This window comes from Lissotriton vulgaris, chromosome 3_1, assembly GCF_964263255.1.
Source record: "Lissotriton vulgaris chromosome 3_1, aLisVul1.2, whole genome shotgun sequence".
Taxonomy (NCBI): Eukaryota; Metazoa; Chordata; class Amphibia; order Caudata; family Salamandridae; genus Lissotriton; species Lissotriton vulgaris.
The window spans coordinates 1,333,480,099-1,333,498,850 of NC_141689.1; the positions used below are offsets into that span (position 1 = coordinate 1,333,480,099).

The 18,752-nt window shown below is 41.8% G+C and overlaps 1 protein-coding gene across 6 annotated transcripts in view; it reads left to right on the forward strand.

The window, feature by feature from the left end:
• The window catches only part of NRG1 (neuregulin 1), a 1,782,260-nt gene extending 1,766,099 nt beyond the window's left edge, over positions 1 to 16,161 (forward strand). For all 6 annotated transcript variants that reach the window (XM_086961809.1, XM_086961808.1, XM_086961805.1 and 3 more), the window contains one exon: positions 13,940 to 16,161. In XM_086961809.1, coding sequence (XP_086817935.1) covers positions 13,940 to 14,600 — 661 coding nt within the window. In that variant the 3' untranslated portion in view covers positions 14,601 to 16,161. The remainder of the gene's footprint in view (positions 1 to 13,939) is intronic.
• Positions 16,162 to 18,752: the final 2,591 nt, after the last annotated feature.

The following is an 18,752-nucleotide window of genomic DNA, read 5'->3' on the forward strand; positions in this document are numbered from 1 at the left end:
GCGCTAGGAATCTCAAACTTTTGTGTGTGCCAGGTTATTAAACACAATAGTTAATATCGGAGAGCAAAGTTGGATATTAAGTTTAAATAGGTTGATCGGTGCACCATCAGGCCCTGGAGCTCTACCTCCCATCCTTTGTAGAAGAGCCTTTTCAACCTCATCCCTCCGTTAGTTTCCTACTATCTATAGCAAAGATATCCTTGATTGAGGAGGTCACATAAACTTTGCTAAAATGATCTTCCCAGGATTCACTAGTGATATGGCAGGAGACTGGGGGAAACTGTCAGGTTATTACGTCCCATATCTGAGACTAGCCCAGAAGTGTTTACCAGATTTAACATACTGGCTTAATATGATGGTGACTCCCATTGGTCTGTTAAGACTTGCTGCCAACGCTTAGCTGTAACAACCTTGTAGCGCTTCCTCAGTGTAACAATTAGTTCTTGTCTCTGGATTTTTTCTCGAATGCAGTCCTTAATTCTCGGTTAGTTACTGTGCACTCGTAGTCAAACCAGCTGTGCAGCTTGTTCAGTGGGCATAGTGGCGTAATGAGGGCATTTTTTTTATCCCTAGGTAAAGATCTTTAAAAGTACCCGCTATACAGATTCCACTATCCCTTTCTGATCGGCAGACCTCCAACAGTCTTCTGTTGAGACTTTTTCCTGGGTTCGAACTGGATCGCTAATTCTCCAAATCAGTTTTAGATTGTCTATAGAGGGTTGGAGGTCTCTATCTCCCATCTCCCTCTTATAGACTGTCCTCTGGTCCATTAGAAGAGCGGCCTTGAGAGGGTTGTGGTCACTGAAAGTAGATTCAACAACTGAACCACATAGCAAGATAATCTCTAGGCTCTTTGAGATGAATATAAAATCAATCTTTGTATGTGGGTGGGGTAACAATGTCTTTCCCTACAATTCCCATGATATCAACTAAGTTTTAAGATTCCACTATCGATTACAATTCCTCACTTTTTGACTCCAAGCCTCCCCACGTAGGACCTACAGTGTTTCTACTGGTAGAGATATGAACATTAAAATTGCCTGCAAGGCACACATATAATTCATGGCCATGATTAATAACCATGTCAGATAACTTGACAAGAAAGTTTGGTAAATCTGAAAATATTGGGTTTGGTACATTAATAAAATCATTATTATAAAAATTAACCAAATATAAGTTTAAATGGGTTTTCCAACAAAGCACCTGAAAACTGGTGCTGACTGTATGCAGAACCTCCACATGACCACCCAAATTTAAATTCAACCATACAGCCAAACTGCCAGATGCGCAGCCAGAGCGGGAACTAGTGGCTGAGACATTGATAGCCATATACAAATGTGGGTACCCCCTCCCATGTCTCCTGTAGCATGATTATATCATACCTTTTAACAGATGAAAGCCATTCCAGAACACAAAATTTGGAGCTAATCCCTGCCACATTCCAGCTCATAATTTGTAATGTATTAAGTTTGGCGGGTGGGCGAGTAGTAATATGAATAGCCATTATGGCAAATCATTGCAGGGGATGCGCAACGGGCACAGCCACTGGTAGTCATTCTGTATCCTCCAGGTTGCGGAGTGCCTCAAATCTATTAGTACAGTTTAGCTGGGGTATTTCCCCATTGGGAGTATCGCGAAAAGAGTCGGGTATGCTACTGTTTTATAAAAATAACCAAGGGGTAGTGGCACAATCTGTGAGTTAGTGTTCGAAAGTGTCTCTCTGTGTTTTAGGATGTTCGGTCCATACATTTGAGCTCCAACGTTTACCACTAAACAGTCCCCCTGGAATATCCTTATTCCCCTGTCCCACCTATTCAACTCTCTGTATCTTTATAATTTCCCCGGCATTCCCAATTTCAAGATATTTATGTTTGTTTAACCAGTGTATAGTTTTGTTCTTTAGCTGTGACCAGGTCTCAACTGAGTCTATCTTCAATGGAGGAACACCAGCCAGTATCAAAACATACAGGCAGGCGGCTGGAGGAGGATATAATGAATCTTTGAGGGGGACAGTTGTTTCTTCTGCCCCTCCAGGGTGTCCAGTCCGGTTAGATCTCGTAGGTGCCATTTCTTTAGCTGACTTGGTGGTGGAGGGGTCATCAGATTGTATAGTCAAATTCCTTTTGAAAGGGGTACATTAGTATGGGTGGGCTACCTCTGTGGTTTAAGCATGACATCAGGACTACTGTCCGGCCTTGTTTGAAAGCAACTTGAATGAGTTGGTATCGAGTTAGGACATGCGTTAGGCATGCTGTTAGATATTTTATTTGAGTCATACCAGTTGGCTAGTGATCTCTCAATTGACTCCAATCGCTTTATAATTAAGTGAAGTTGAATTGAGTTGAGTAAGGAGATCATGGCACCATGTTCTACTGTAAGGGGAAGACAATTGCTAAACGCAAGTGATTCAATAATTAAAGGTCATGAATTTCGGGCTACAGATCAACAATACAAAAAACTAAGTGCACTATGGTAAATATACACACATAACCGTGTTATTTGATTGTTTACATTTATCAAAAGTTCTTTATTCAAAGTGTTAAAGATACTTATAAATCAATATCAAAATTGTTGTTTTTGTTTTAGATTTTCTAATAAATATTGTTTGACATATTATAACACAATCAGAAATCCATGAAAAACATGTACATAAAATACACAGACAATTAATTGACTTCACTGTATGTTGAACATATCAATAGAAAAAGGAGCAGATTAACTGTAAAAAATATATTTTGATATGGAATAATAAGTATCTTTAACACTTTGAATAAAGAACTTTTGATAAATTTAAACAATCAAATAACATGGTTATGTGTGTATATTTACCATAGTGGACTTAGTTGTATGTATTATTATTGATCTGTAGCCTGAAATTCATGACCTTTAATTATTAAATCACTTGCATTTAGCAATTGTCTTTCCCCCTCAATGTAATTTTCCCTACAGCTAGTAAGTCTCATTGTTTTTCGTAGTGGTCCCCTTTTTTCCAAATCACCATGTTCTACTGTTTAAATGGGTCCCTATGTTTGGGATACCTGTGACTCACAATGATCTTTTGACCAGTGTGAAAGTGAACTCTTCTCGGAGATTTCAGTATTCTTTTTTTAGACGCAATTGGTGCAGAAGCCCCTCTAGAGACCATTACTGATTTCCACTTTTTTCTTCGCAGGCTGGTTAGCGCATGGGATTTTAGAAGGGTTTAGACATGTTTGGGAAACAGTAGATGCGCAATAACGGGTCCCGCTATCTATCGGAGAGGTATTATGTAGTGGTGGTGTAGGTGAAGTACGGCGAGCTGTAGTAAAGGAGGTGCAATCTGCACCTCATCTACAAAGTGCTTACGGGACGTCTCTGATCATAGGAGAGTCTACACTCTACCAGTACTATTTCATCTGGAATTGCCCCAACTGCTTTAGCCAACATAGTGTCAATCGCAGTTGAGGTATGAGATGCTATACCGACCCCATGTGCCTTTCGTTTACCCATTATCAAACAATAAAAATTTAGAGAGAAAGTACCTCTAATCCAAAGGCTGGTGTCCATGTAAATATCCTGGATTTATCAGCCCAAGCCTAAAAAGGGCGGGCCGGGCCCAGCCCCCTCCAAGCTCTAATGGGCGCACATGGGTCCGCTGTTGGCGCGGTCTTCCCCCGGGCACACCCACATCCTCAGCAGCTCAAATAGGCACCTCCGGCAGACAAGGAATGACATGAGCGGCGGCAGCCGCGGTTCTCTCTGGGGAGTCTAGTCTTGCTCCTGCCCCCTCTGTCATTTTCACTAGCATCGTGTGCAGCAGAAGCCCTCAGTAGCTCAAATAAGCGCCTCCAAGCACCAACGAAATGACGTGGGCGGCGGAAGCCTCAGTTCTCTTGGGGGGGGCTTTAGTCTTACTCCAGCCCCCTCCGTTGGTTTCGCGGGCATCCTACTCGATACTGGGCCTCTAGCAGGACCTCAAGATTCAGGTTAAGGGGCACGGTGTACCGAGGGGGCAGGTAGGCTATTCCCCGAGCCTGGTCTCCAGCAAGCAAGACAGAGTTACCAGAAAACAGCGTCAAACACAGTGCTGGGGGCTGACAGTCACACTGCATGCCTGAGGAAGCCTCTCCGCACCAGCACTCACCCCCAGTCAGGAACATTGCCATCAGGAGCTGCCTGACCCCACCTGGAGGTGCCCTGGAGACAGGGCTCTGCCGACAGGGGTGATGGGGAGGGGAGCCCGTGGCTCTCCGTTCGGGCATCAGAGCCCGTTCACTCCCCAGACTCCAAACAGGATATCAGGTGCAGGCGTCAGTGCGATGTGTCCTCATACAAGTCCGGGACTCGGGTTATGACCCAGGCTCCACCGCCGAGCTGTTCTTTCGCACTGCGCCCGAGCTAACACAAAGGCCCAGAGCTGCAGACCCCATGCGGCTGGAGTGTTGCTGCAATCCAGAGCTCTCCCCGACAGGCACTTTTATAATTTTTACAGTACACTTTTTTAGCAAGCCCTCACTAAGAAATGAAACCCTTCTTATAGTAAAATAAGTCTAAACACCTCACATTTAACGAAATAGTGAACTGTGTCTTTAATGCGTTTCGCCCTGTATATTCTTAGCACATTCTCCTGGCCAACCTACTAGAAACCATTAGGTCACAAGTTCACACCACATTCTAGAAGGACCATACTTGTAACTAAATGAGCTGCAACAAGTGTGATTTACTCTACACATTAAAAAGCATATACATGTCTGTATTACAATTTGTTTTTACCAGAACCTATCACAGATGTAGTTACTAATCCTCTCAACACACTACCTAATTTTATTCACCTACATGTTCGAAACATCCACTCAAATATGTTATTTTTTTAAACCAAAAAAAAACTCAATTTTAATTGCCTTACATTTGGAAAACTGCCTCCTTGAGCTCCAACCTTCTCCTGTCTGCTACTGCTGCTTCACTTCAAAATGGTTAGAATTTTGATTGTGGGCCATAGCTGTCTTCTGGGCTAGAGAATCTGCTAGAAATAGTGGTATTGACAGAGACTTGAGTTGTCGAATGTGGACATTAAATGGATTGGTCAGAGAGGGTCAAAGTGGCATCAATTGCTGTCTTTGGTTTAAAGCATTGTGAATTCCCAACCTCATAGCTTGATGATTGTGCACTGTGGTGGCAATGACTTAGGCACACAGACTGTGGTAGGACTATAAATCCTGATGAAAGGTTCCTATGCAGAATTAAATATCCCTCACACTGTTTTGGTATACCTCACCATATGCCAAAGGCAGAAACAGAAGTGGTCTAATCAATCCTGTCCACAAAGCCAGGAAACATGTTAATCAAACTGTTTCTGTATTTCTCTAAGGCCTTAACATGGGTTCCACCTACAACAACAACCTGCGTTTTGATATGCATGGAATCTATAGAAGTGATGGAGTTCACTGTACAGATGAAGGCAACAGGGTGTTTCTAAGCAACTTAAAACTCTGCATCCGACAGGGAGGGCCCTTTGTCCTTCAAGAGCCTCCGTTTGGATCTAGACTTGCCAGAATCCGAACGCTACCGCTATCACCAAGTGTGACATTAGGTTTTGCACTCCTTAATTTACCCTAACTCCCAAAGGAACCTCACCCCCTACGAAAAATTGCTGCTCTCAAAAACTTCTAACGCCCGCCTCATTACTGAGCTTTACAAACTTTTGCGCCCGCCGGGGCTGATGTCCAAATTTCCACGACACAAGCGCTAGGAATCAGAATTGGGGGCACGCTAACTCGGAGGGAATAGCTCTTAATGTCTCCAGCATTGTAAAAGTGACCAAAATGACTACTTACTTCTATCCCCCCCCAACCACACAAATGTAACCGAGCCCATAAGCCCGACTGTTGGCAAGACTGTGGCTTCCTAGGCACACTAACTCATTTGTTGTGGGACTGTTCCAAAAATACGTCTTATTGGACACAGGTCCTCAATGACATTGACACCCACTTCGATACCCAACTGCCTCACTCCCCGCATACGTCATTCTGGGCTTACCCAACACATTCACGTTCCCACTTAAATCCACAAAGGAAGGCAGATAGGTCTGGCTCTAGGTGTGGCCTTGCAGAACATACTATCCCATTGGGCTTCAGAACAGACCCCCGCCTACCAAGGGTGGCTACACTGAATGTGGTATGTGTTGGGCATGGAACGTATCTCCCTCTAACTACTGAATATGGGGCCCACCTTTCCGGACCTTTGGTGCCCTTTCCTTTCCCTGCTGAGCTCGGAGCTCAGTGACCTTACCTGCCCCCAATACCTGCTGCTTCTTCGGCTTATGTACCTCTCACTAACCTGGTTTAGAGCCATGCTGAAGATCTAAAGGTTTTCTGGGGTTTATTACCCCTTTTCTTCCCCATACATGGTTTCTCAGGGAGGGGTCGGGGAAGGGGGGAATTGGGTTACTGCATCACCATAAGAATACATCTATCTCTATGCCTTTGATGCCAGCAGCTGTTGTTTGGTATATTAAATAAAAAAGATTTAAACCTAAAACTCTGCATCTGGTCTTATTATTAGATATTATTAGGTATTAGTGTCTGAGTGGGCATGTCAGTGGGTGCATGAGTCTCTGAGTGGGTCTGTCAGTTGGTATCTGAATCTTTGAATGGGTCTGTCAGCTGATGTGTGAGTGTGTGAGTGGGTTTGTCAGTGGAAATATGAGACTCTGAATGGGTCTGTAACTGGGTACATCACTGGCCTAGTGGGCATATGAGTGTGTGCATGAGTATCTGAGTTGGTGTCAGAGTCTCTGAGTGGGTCCGTGAGTGGGCATGTTATTGTCTGAGTGGGTCTGTGAGTGGGTGTCTGAATCTCTGAGTCGGTGAGTGGGTCTCTGGGTGTGTGAGTCTCTCGGTGGATCTGTGAGTTGGTGTCTCAGTCTCTGAGTGGGTTTGTCACGGGGTGCATCAGTATCTGAGTGGGTCTGTCACTGAATGCGTCACTGTTTGAATAGGTCTGTGAGATGGTGTCTGAGTCTGACTCGGTCTGTCAGTGGGTGCATCAGTGTCTGAGTGGGTCTGCCAGTGGGTGTCTTAGTGTCTGAGTAGGACTCTTATTGGGTGCGTTAGTGAAGAAGTGGCAGTGGGGACTGAGTCTCTTAGTGGATCTGTGTGCGTGTGCATCAGTCTTTGAGTGGGTCTGTCAGTGGGTACAGCAGTGTCTGAGTGGGTTTTTGAGTCTGTACTGCACCAATCACTAAGTCTAGGAGTGGGTGTGTGTCTTTAGGTCTGTGAGTGGATTTGTTAGTGTTGGGTGGACTGTCAGCGGGTTTATAATTGTCTAAATGAGTCTGTCACAGTTGGTGAGTGCTTGTGTAAATATATATATTAGGAGTAATAAATGTATACTTTCCTGTATGCACCTATCTTTTAATATTTTGTCCTCGATATGTTTGTACTACGGTGTTCTGGGGGTCGATATTTTGTAGTACAACCAATAAAAATCATACCAATAATAAAAAGCACCAAAAAGCACTATGGACTTTAAAACCTTGTACAGTGTACCTTTTTTCCTACATGTATTTGGTAATGAATGCACCTATAGTGCACAGCTTTTATGTTTGGTTATAGCTGAAGGCCACGCCCCCCCTAAAAATATCCTTCTGGCTAAGGGCTTGGTCTTTCGTAGTGTCGGAATGGTGGTCCTTTACACTTGTGTATGTAAATTGTGGTGCTGATCTCAATTGTAATGTATCCATCTGACAGAATTTGTGTTCACTGTTTGTTCTCTGTCTGTTCTCTGTCTGCCTGTTTTCATTCTAGAATATAGGGTTTGTCCTAAGCTCTTTCCTGTTTCATGAAGCCATACATTTGGCCCTTGTCCTGTTTCCTTCACTGCAAGGCCCGCTGGTCAAGCCTTCCTTTCGGACGGCCAGACCTGGCATTGAAATTAAGGACTGAAAGCTTAAGGCCTACTTCCTGAGCAGATGTCCTTGTTTAGGCCTGTTTGAGGCCCGAAAGAGCCTTTGCCAAAACACATTGCAACCTCATCCTCAGTTTTTTTCCTTGAACCTTTCCCCTATCCCTCTCCTCTTCAAAAATGTAATTCTACAACAGGAACACACAATGCGGAAGACTACCGCATCTCCCTGGTGAGAATTCACCTCCCTTTCTGGGCCAATACACTGTAGTATATAATTTTATCTTTGCCAGTAGTGCAGCTAAAGTGGACTGTGCACTAATCATATACCTTGTGCATCCAAGGAGATTGATTCTGACATTCCTAGAAAGAGTTCATGTAGTTTTTCTCTTTCAGTGAACGATTAGACTTTCCGTCTTGTTGATCTCCTTCACTCTTTACTCTTTGGTAGACTCCATTGTACTGTCCCTGGTGGCTTAACAGTGACTCCTCTCAATGGCTCTCTCATTCCCACTGGTGGGAGGCATGGTGGCATCTACTAGAGTCTTGTTACTTAGGAACTGGGCCATTGGATGGGGTTGGAGGATATATGGAGGCATCGCAATCCTAACACATTTGTATACTCCATCTTCTCCACCCCACACAATCTGCATGTTCACATTGACAGGATTTTGTGCACATCCAACCTGCTGCCATACATGATTCAGGCTGATTATCTAGGTCACATGCACTCAGATCATAATCCTCATTACGTATCATTAGCATGGGATACGCAGCCCCTCCCCCTCAACTCCAATATTTCACAAACTTAACAGACTGCTATGCTGGAGGACCCACCCTTTCGAGAATCTTTCCGCTCTGCCACTGAGGATTATTTGGCCCATCATGCAGGTACAGGGACATCCGTCCTGGTGGAGTAGGATGTCTTTAAGGTGACATTGAGAGATAACTGCCTGGGACAGGGTTGTGAAATTAAGAGGGAGGTGGAAAGCAAACTACAAAAACTGGAATGTGAACTGCTAACACTTGAGCCCCAAATTTTCACTGACCGCAGCTGCACCTCGGAGCTTTTGACAGCAAGGACGATGCCCAAATCCCTGATAGAAAGACTTAGATGCCAAAATTATACAGCACATTCGGTCAAGACACATGCGAAAGTGGATCGCTCGGGAACCCTACTTGCAGGGCTGAACCGGAAGAGAAGCCATGCACCCCATTACAGCGTTACAATCCCCTAATGGGTTAATGAGATATACCCAACACGAAATACATAGAGTACAGGTTCTCCATTTCACCTCACTATACCAAACAACCATGGAAGCTTCCGACCTAGAATTGAATAGTTTCTTGGACGGCCTCCCATTCCCGAAACTAACCGCTGAACAATGTATGAAATTGGATGCATCCATCACGACAGCTGAAATTCAGGGAGCGATTAGATCCCTAGTCTCAGGGAAATTGCCGGGCTCGGATGGGCTTCCATCCCAGTTTTACAAAACCTACTCGGACATCCTAGCACCAGCACTGCAGTAGGTATATGATGAGGCATTGTACTTGTCACACCTACCAAATTCTGTGTGTGAAGCCACACTGGTTACCCTTCTGGAACCAGACAGAGATACCATCCAACTCAGTTCCTACTGCCCATTGGCGCTACTAAATGTAGACCATATGGTGCTGGTTAGCATACTTGCAGGGCTGCTAGCACCTTTGGTGCCTAACTTAGTACATGGTAATGAGAAAGGGTTTGTTCCAGACTGCTCTACTTCTTTTAACCCATGCCGGCTATTTTGCGTCATGCCATATGCCCCTCATGTCTGCCCCCGTTCTGGCTGTATGGTGCTCGATCTTGAAAAGGCATTTGGCACTGTTGAGTGGCCCTTTCTCTTTAGTGTCCTGCCCGGATACGGTTTAGACCCCTCTTTATCACACCCCTCAAGTTATTATATAACAGCTCAGCAGTGAGGGTCAAGGCCGGTCGAATGGTATCACAGCCTTTGGCGTTGGGAAGGTACACTGACAGGGCTGTCTCTCCTCATCTCTCCTCTTATCATTAGCTATTGAGCCGCAGGCGCTGGCCGTGCAAGGCTCTGCAGAAATATGGGCATCCCACTGGGAGGAAACATACATGCCATTTCTCTAATCGCAGACGACCTGCTATTGTATATAAACGATGTTGGGAGGATCCCAGAAGTAATACCCAATACGTTTGCTCTCTTTGCCCGTCTATCGGGGTTATGACTTTACTGGGGAAAATCACGTTTTTTTACATTTGTTCCACACACACCTGCTGACCCGATGCTTATAGTCCATGGCTGATTTTCCTCTGTTTGTTGGCTCTATGCAAATAGAAACAAAGACTGAACAATATCCAACCCATCAGAAGACTTTTTTTTCGAAATTGTGGCTATGTTGTAGTTCCTGTAATAACTTACATACTGTTTGACAACTATTGTGTGTGTCTAGGATTTTGCTTTATTTGTAATTGTGAGGGATTTTCCCACACAGAAATTGAGGGGTAATAGGGCTTATCCCTTCACCTGGTTGCACCATACTTATACTTTTTCTCATCTTAACACTAGTGTTAATTAGCAGAGTGCCTAGTTCTCCCTGGCCACTAAAAACCCTTCATTAGAGATTTCCCTTATAGTCAATGGTGTCCCGGTCACTTGGCAGTCGACCATGTTTCGCTGCCTGGGCATCAGGGTGTATCACGATGACCAGAACTTACTAGATGGCAATCCTACCAGGGCCCTCACTTTTCTGTCATCACAGATGACTTTCTGGAAGACGCTTGCTCTCTCGGTGGCTGGAAGGGTATCGCTCATTCAGATGGTGGTGCTCCCTATACTTCTTTATTATTTCACCAACTTAACGATCTATTTAACTCCCTCCTTTTTCCGACCTATCGAGTGTATGCTACATGAATTAATATGGAACACATCCAGGTACAGAGTAGCACTCGCAAAGCTATACCTACTGTCAGATGAGGGAGGACTAGCAGTACCCAATCTAGAGCATTACTACTTAGCTTCATAACTTCAATGGTTGTGCCGGTGAGCGGCTGGACTAAATATATCGGATTCCGCTGGGGACGATGCTCCATACATATTAAACACTATTCTCCCTTTGCTTCACCCCTGTAGCAGAACGTCTGGCTCCTTTCCCTGCCGCTATAAGTGGCCAATCACTGCTTTCATAGATCCCTGTTCCTCACCAGAAACATCAAACCATATGCCCCAGCCATTCCGTTTGCTAGGGATCCTCAGAGGCAATTCAAAAACTTCCCTGACTGATCTTGCTGCTTGGCACTCCTCAGGTATACACACACTGAACGATATCTACCGGGGACGGTGCACTCCTGCCTTACAATGTTCTGACACAGGAGAAAGGAATACCTCCAAGACACTTTCTCAGACACGCCTTGTGGATTAGTCTATTGGACCATAAATGGGTGGATATAAGGCAAGAATTACAGACACATCTAGTGCTCCAGTATATAAATATTATGGAAGAAGGCCAACATCTTACTCATTGGTTTGCAGATGAATTATTTCTACACACAGAAATAGACCTGACTCCGCCACGTGCAAAATGGTAGACTGATCTAGGCCGCCCATGCACAGAAACGGAATGGAATACAACTCTGGCAAACCTCACTCATATCCCTCGCACTATCAGGTTCAGACTGATACAATACTATATAATACACAGAGCAGACCTGACCCCGGAAAAAAACGATTTTTATTTTCATAGACATATGTGTTGTCTTAGGTGTTCTCATCACGAAGCTTGCATCATACATATGTTATGGTCATGTCCTAAACTACAACAATACTGGAAGCGGGTAACACAGCATCTATCCGACTGCACACATAGACAACTCTCGAACACATGGGAAACAAGCATACTATGGATATTCATATGTGATATAAAACACAGAGCCACAAATCGATTCCAAGATCTGGGCCTTGGAGTGGATAAAGGGCTCATAACGAGGCATTGGAAATCTGGGGATTCACCTCCTCTATTAGCCTGGACCTGCTCTGCTCTCAATTGGGCAAAAGCTGAACAATCCAGGGTTATGGAAGTTCCCTATATCAGACAGTTGGAACTCGATCCTCATAGCTCTTCAAATGACTGTACACCTTGACTTAGAAACAGACATCTCCCCGATCGGAGGACCGGTGTCTAGGTGAGAATAGAGGACCAATATCCACATTGCGGGACAAACTGTGTGTCACGACCCATGTAGAGCTATATAAACAGGTGGGTGGGGTGCGGGGGAACATGCTGGTCTTGTAGCCTACCATATACACTCACTACCCATCTGGGGAAGGACGCGTTGAGTATTAGTATGCCTGGTGTTGGTTAGTGTTATTGTTCAAATGTTCTCTGATCTCCTACACTTGATTGTAAACAGCACTTCTTACCTTGATGTTACTTGATTATTACTCTAAGGATTAACAAGAAAACACATTTAACCACAATGTATTTTATTTCCTTTACTATCACTGTAAAGTATGGTACTGCTGAAGTGTGGTTGAAACATGAATACAGGCTACACATGTTAACCGATTTATGTATTAAGTTACTGAGCCACTGTATCAACAAGTTGAATCATTTTTAATAATCCAATGTGGTTAAGGACTGCATCAGGCCACTGTGACACCCCTGAGCTAATACCACGTGCATATATGCCCTATAGCCATGTCCTTTTCTTTCTGCAAAAATCAATAAACAGATCAAACAAAAAAAACAGTGACTCCTCTCGATTTGTGCACTGTTACCCGTACATGGAACTCTAGCAGCACTCCTCTAGTTTTGCCAACGTGTTTCTCTAGTCAATTGGGCTTTCTGCAATTTCTGCATAGATTACTTACAGGCGTTCCTTCCCCTAAACTCAGCACTCCCACTTGGTTAACACCCTATGGACATAAGAGTGACTGCAGCAGGTATGGTCCCTTATTGTTTCTGGGTGTACTCTAGATCATGCTCTCCTGATGATTTTACAGTCCTTCAATGAGTTCAGGCTATTAATGCTCCTGGATTTATTCCATATGACCCCCCTGCTGACTTAACAAGGCCTGTAGGAGGGTTGGTTATCTGTCACTCCTAGGTCGGCTCTATAGAATATTTTCTTGTGGTGCAACAGTGGCTCCAACAGTTTGGGCCCTTTTTGATGCTACAGTGTAGACTCCATATACCATAATGTAACCCTGATACACATCAAAATTGGCTCCTATCCTTGAAATTATGCACCAAAATATGTGCACATGTGACTGCATTTTTCCTCAGACTGTCCGCAACACCATATGATTGCATGCAGCGTCATTTGACGCACCATGCCCACACATTGTCAGGCCTTTCATACCTTCACTCAGCATGTCCAATGTCGGCCAATCTACAAGCAAAACCATTACATCCCATTGCAATCTGAAGAACGACCAGGAACCATCTGCAAATGGGAGCGCTAGTAATTCACTCATTACTATATAAATAACACAGTCAGGAAAACCCTTGGAAACCATGTTGGGCTTTGCAAGTTTTAAGTTTCTATTCAAACACCAAAACAATACATTAGGGTGTATTGTCATAGTGAAAACATTTTCCCTAAAGATTCCTAATTTGTCTACATTATTGGGTCAGGCGTTGGTGGGTTTAGAAGCAGGTTGCAAAATTCTCAAAATACCTCATAGTTCTAATTGACTGTAAAACTATGTTGGCTATGTTGCTTATTCATTTACTCACAAAATGAATCATTTAATTAAAGATCATAAAAAACTCTGCCCTAAGATATTATTGCAGTTTAGTTATCTAAGACTATACATTTGTGCATTCCGTATTTTGATGAGCTTAATTCTAGAACTGTCAGTAGTCTTTGGAAATGGGAGACCTCTGCCATTTTAAATGTCTTTAAAGCATACTCTGGAAAAAACTGCAGCAAAATACTTCAATTGCACGGATATTCCTCTAGATTAAGTTTATTAATTTAGCTGCCATTATAAGCTCTTTTTTTGTAGGTTTTTAATGGTATTGTTTGCTGTTTTCTATTTAGGTATGTCTCAGCCATGACCACGCCTGCTAGAATGTCACCGGTGGACTTCCAAACACCATGTTCTCCAAGATCCCCTAATTCAGAAATATCTCCACCGGTATCCAGCCTAACAGTTTCAGTCCCTTCAGTGGCTGTCAGTCCATTCATGGAAGAAGAGAGGCCTCTGCTTCTGGTCTCTCCCCCTCGAATACGGGATAAGAGGTACGACCATTACTATACCCAGCAATTACAGACCTATCACCACCACAATCCTATCCATGACAGTGGAAGTCTTCCACCAAGTCCTTTAAGGATAGTGGAGGATGAAGAGTATGAAACCACACAGGAATATGAGCCAGTAAAGGAGCCTACTAAGAAACTAGTCAACAGCAGGAGATCAAAAAGAACAAAGCCTAATGGTCATATATCCAATCGACTGGAAATGGACACTGACATAAGCTCTGAGAGTTGTAGCTCTGAGAGTGAAACAGAAGATGAACGAATAGGTGAAGATACACCATTCCTGAGTATTCAAAACCCTTTGGCAACCAGCTTAGATTCTGCCACTGCATACCGGTTGACTGAAAGCAGGACTAACCCAACGAGTCGTTTCTCTACGCAGGAAGAATTGCAAGCAAGGCTATCTAGTGTAATGACTAATCAAGACCCTATAGCTGTATAGAACATAAACATAGATTCACCTGTAAAACTTTATTTTATATAATTATCCCTTGTTAAATTAAACAATTTATTTTATTTTAAATGTTAAGAATTAGACAGAAAATGTTTTATAAATTAAATGTATGTACAAATGTGTTATGTGCCATATGTAGCATTTTTTACAGTATTCCAAAATGAGAACGATATCAAAGGTGCCTTTCTGTTATATTATGTTGAAAGTAGGTATTGTACAGTTCTCGCCGTTGCTACTCCACAGTATTTTTTCAGAACCTCCAAATATCATTTTTTGTGGCTTGTTGTGTATTGGATTAATGGTGTGGATTGGCTATATGATTTGCACGTGTTGCTGCAGTCCCATGATTTGCTTCAAGCAGTACCCAAATGTATCAGCCCAGTAACACATAGAATACCCTTTAATACTTTTTTTCTCCATACATGGTTAGTGTTGGCTTTGAGTATGGAATATCAGTTTGATCTGCTTTCTTGTAACCAAGAGGTTTGTTTCAGCGGGCACTAAAATAATACTAGATTCAACAGCCTGCAACTATTAATCGCAGCAGGATTACTAAAACTACATTAAGTAACAATACATGTTAAGAAACATAATGTGATGAACATTCATAACCTGAAGCCCACAGCTTCTTTAGAAATGTTTACCCATTTTTTGTTTAGAACACAGTGTGCTTTAAGTTATCACCTGGGAGTGTAGTGTTTTCATGTTGCGTGAAAATCTAGGTAAACCTGAAATGTTTTACTAGTAAATCTTTCAAGGACTCTCCCATCTACATTACACAACTTCTCTTTATTCAAACTACATGGAGCACTGAACTGGACATGAAAACCACGTAATAAAGGTGCAATTATTTTTTACCACGTTTTTAAATGTTAAATATTTAATTTTGGCAATATGTTTTTCAGTTTGATATGGGTTTGACAAGGCTATGACCTTGTTATAAATTCACTTTTTATTAATTGTCATATTTGCTGTGGAGACTATTCTTTGTATTGTACATAGGAAGTTCTTGTTACATAGTGCTCTATTACTTAAAGGGTATAACAAAGTGTAATTTTTTAATAAAACATAAAACCTTAAAAATACAGCCAAAATGTTGCTAAAATAGCAGCTGCGCAACCTATTTTCTTAACAATATATTTATTTGAAAACCACTTATGTAAACAAGCACGTTTGCATTAATTAGGCCCATGAAGTGCATGAGAACAGTATGTTAGGAATGTGCATGTGACCAGCGGTTCAATGCCACTATTACTGTTTGTGTACCAATGTTGGAAATATTGCGCCTTTTACGAGCAGACTCGTTTTTTCTCTTTCTTTCCTTGTTTTATGAGTTATTCTAAATGGCCGAGCAACCCTCCTGTTGCTTCTTTTTACACCACCAACATTTCACACCTGCTAAACTCTGCACATAAATAAAGAATAAAATATCCTTTTGTCATTCAACAACTATTGCTGAAATGTTTTGGAGTATGTATTTAAAAATAAGCACGAGGTGTTCAGATTTTAGATTTAGCAAATAAATTCACAATTATCTTTATCGCATAAAGAATAATACTTTATTTAGAAAGAAGTTAAACATGTTTAATTAATTTAGTTTTTCAGCAAAAAAAATAACTGTGCATAAATCAATATTCAGGATTTCTGCCTTTAGTATTACTTTTGGTGCGCACTATCTTTTGTTTCTATATTTTCATATGATGTCTTAACTGTTCCTCATAGAGCTAGGGGTTTTGCATCCATGTGAAAGCAATATTCTCGTTCTGGGGGTGTGACAACCGGCTTCATTCAATTATGTGCGAGCGTGGGTCATATTTTTCAAGAATTTGTTTTTTGTACTCTTGCCTACTACTCCTGGTTTGTCTCTTACACATATGCCGCTGATGTGGGTGTTAGATTGTGTCTGTACAGCCTATATTGTTTTTTAGGGTGAAGTTTTTGTTTACTTATGTTTCTATATCTGAAATCCTAACGTCATAATGATTATCTGTGCTTACCCTCGCGGTCGTGGGTCAATTGTCTGTATCAAGTGTGGATTACAAATGGATGCATGAAGCGAAATTTCATGGGAAAGCTTAAAATTGGAAACCTGACACTGGTGAAAAAAAAAAACCCGATCCCGCATCAACTATATTGGCTTTCGTCATTAAAATACCTAAAAAACCTGCAGTTTTGAGGTAAATAAAATAGCTGCATATTACATTGTTGAATTTTAGATTGTTTTGTAAATACCATATTCACTTCATGAATGTAATTCATAGCTCATTAATTGTCTTGTGATTTCTGCATCAGCGGTCCTTTCATTTTTTTGTAACAGTGTAAATAATATAATAGATTTTATTATTTATGTTAGGACAGCTAATGAGAGTTTTCATACTGTTTTAAAATTATGCTTTTTCTTACCAAATGTAAGGTGTCCTATTTTCCTTTTTGTTTTGAAAAATAATTTATTGTTCAATAGAGAGAATGTATCTGTAATGGAAAATATGCACAAAATGAATGTCAGAAGTTACCGAGACAAACTAAAGTATGTACTATCACAATTACTAATCCTTTATTTATGCTCTGTATTTTCTAAAATTTTGATATATATTTTTTATCATTTGACTTTACTACAGCTGTCAACAGCTAACAATGTGTATGAAAGTGCTCTACCGGCATTCTTTTAGCATATGCTGATCAGAGGTATAGAGCAATATGTTAAAGCAATTTCAAATTATGCAAGAAGATGAACATTCCAAAAATCATGCTTTCCCTGAATGTTCATGTATTTTCCAATGCCGAAAATGTAAGAAACTATATTGTAAACCGGAATCAGCGGACTTGAGAGAAATATCATGCATCCTTTAGTTGGGTGTCAGTTGTGTTTTGTTTGGAGGTTCTAAAACCATCCGTGATCGGCAATTGAACCGGTATCCGATCACCAATGATTATTTTGTAACTGCAGAGAAAATATTTTCCTCAGAAGCCTGCAGCGCCACTGTAAAATGTCTGGGTTGCTGAACACCAGGAGTCTATAGTCTTGATTTCACCTCATGCCTCTTCCATTAACATACTCCCCCTATTCTTTTATCTCACTCCTCGAAGTTCTTTCTCAACCCTAGTTTCTCCCTTTATTGCTATGTTTCACCTTTCCCTTTTGCTGCCTCCTTACTCTTCCTCTAGTTCAAAGTTTAATGATGGAAAATTAGTTTTGTTCCCACAAAAAGAGCACCAGTGGACCTCACCTGCTCCCACCTGCTCAAATTAATTCAAAAACTCAAAAAACTGTTAGGACAATGGGGAGATGTAGTAGGCACACTTTGCTTTAGACAGATGTGGAGAAAAATACATTCCAAGTGATGGCTGTAATATTTAAAGTAACCTTTAATATGATTCAGGTCAGTTTAGCTAACATCTCAGTAATCATTAAATTCCACTCAAGGGCCCAACACATATTTTGTCAAAAAGGCTTTCTCAAAATGGTACGGTATAGTACCAATCAAAGACGTATGTTCACACAATGTACACGTATTTGTTCATGAGATAGACCTTATTTATGGATATCTGCATGCTTTTGGGGCACCAAGAAGAACAAGGGGGCCTGACAACACTCAGGGTTCTGGTGGGCTTTGTTTTGGAGATTTGAACAGATGCTGAGCATTCTGTCAACTTGGAGTGTATTTGTTTCCCATGAATATATAACGGACTACAACACCTACTGCAATTGAGTCTGAACTTGACTGAAGCTAAAACTGTCACTCTTAGCAGGGGTATAGTTGATCTGAACATAAGTTATCCACCTCCTAAAGCTGTATCACCTCTCTAAAGTAATTTTGATTTGACTGCAAAGTTTAACTTTGTTTTTTCTTTAATCTTTGAAAACATGCCATTGTACGCAATGGGAATGCTAAAAAATTGATTGTTATTTTCTTTTTCTTTGCTGACAAGCTTTGCATTATTATTGAAATTTCATTTTCAGTTGCGCTCATAGATACCATTTCCATCAAAGAAATGCCTAGTTTAAATTGGATGAAGAAAACATATTTCCATTTGCATTGACCTTGTCGGTGATCCAGCGGGTTACCTGCAACAGGTAATCGAACACCACATACTCACCTGGGCCCATAAATCCATTCACAGCACGCTGGCAATAACCGT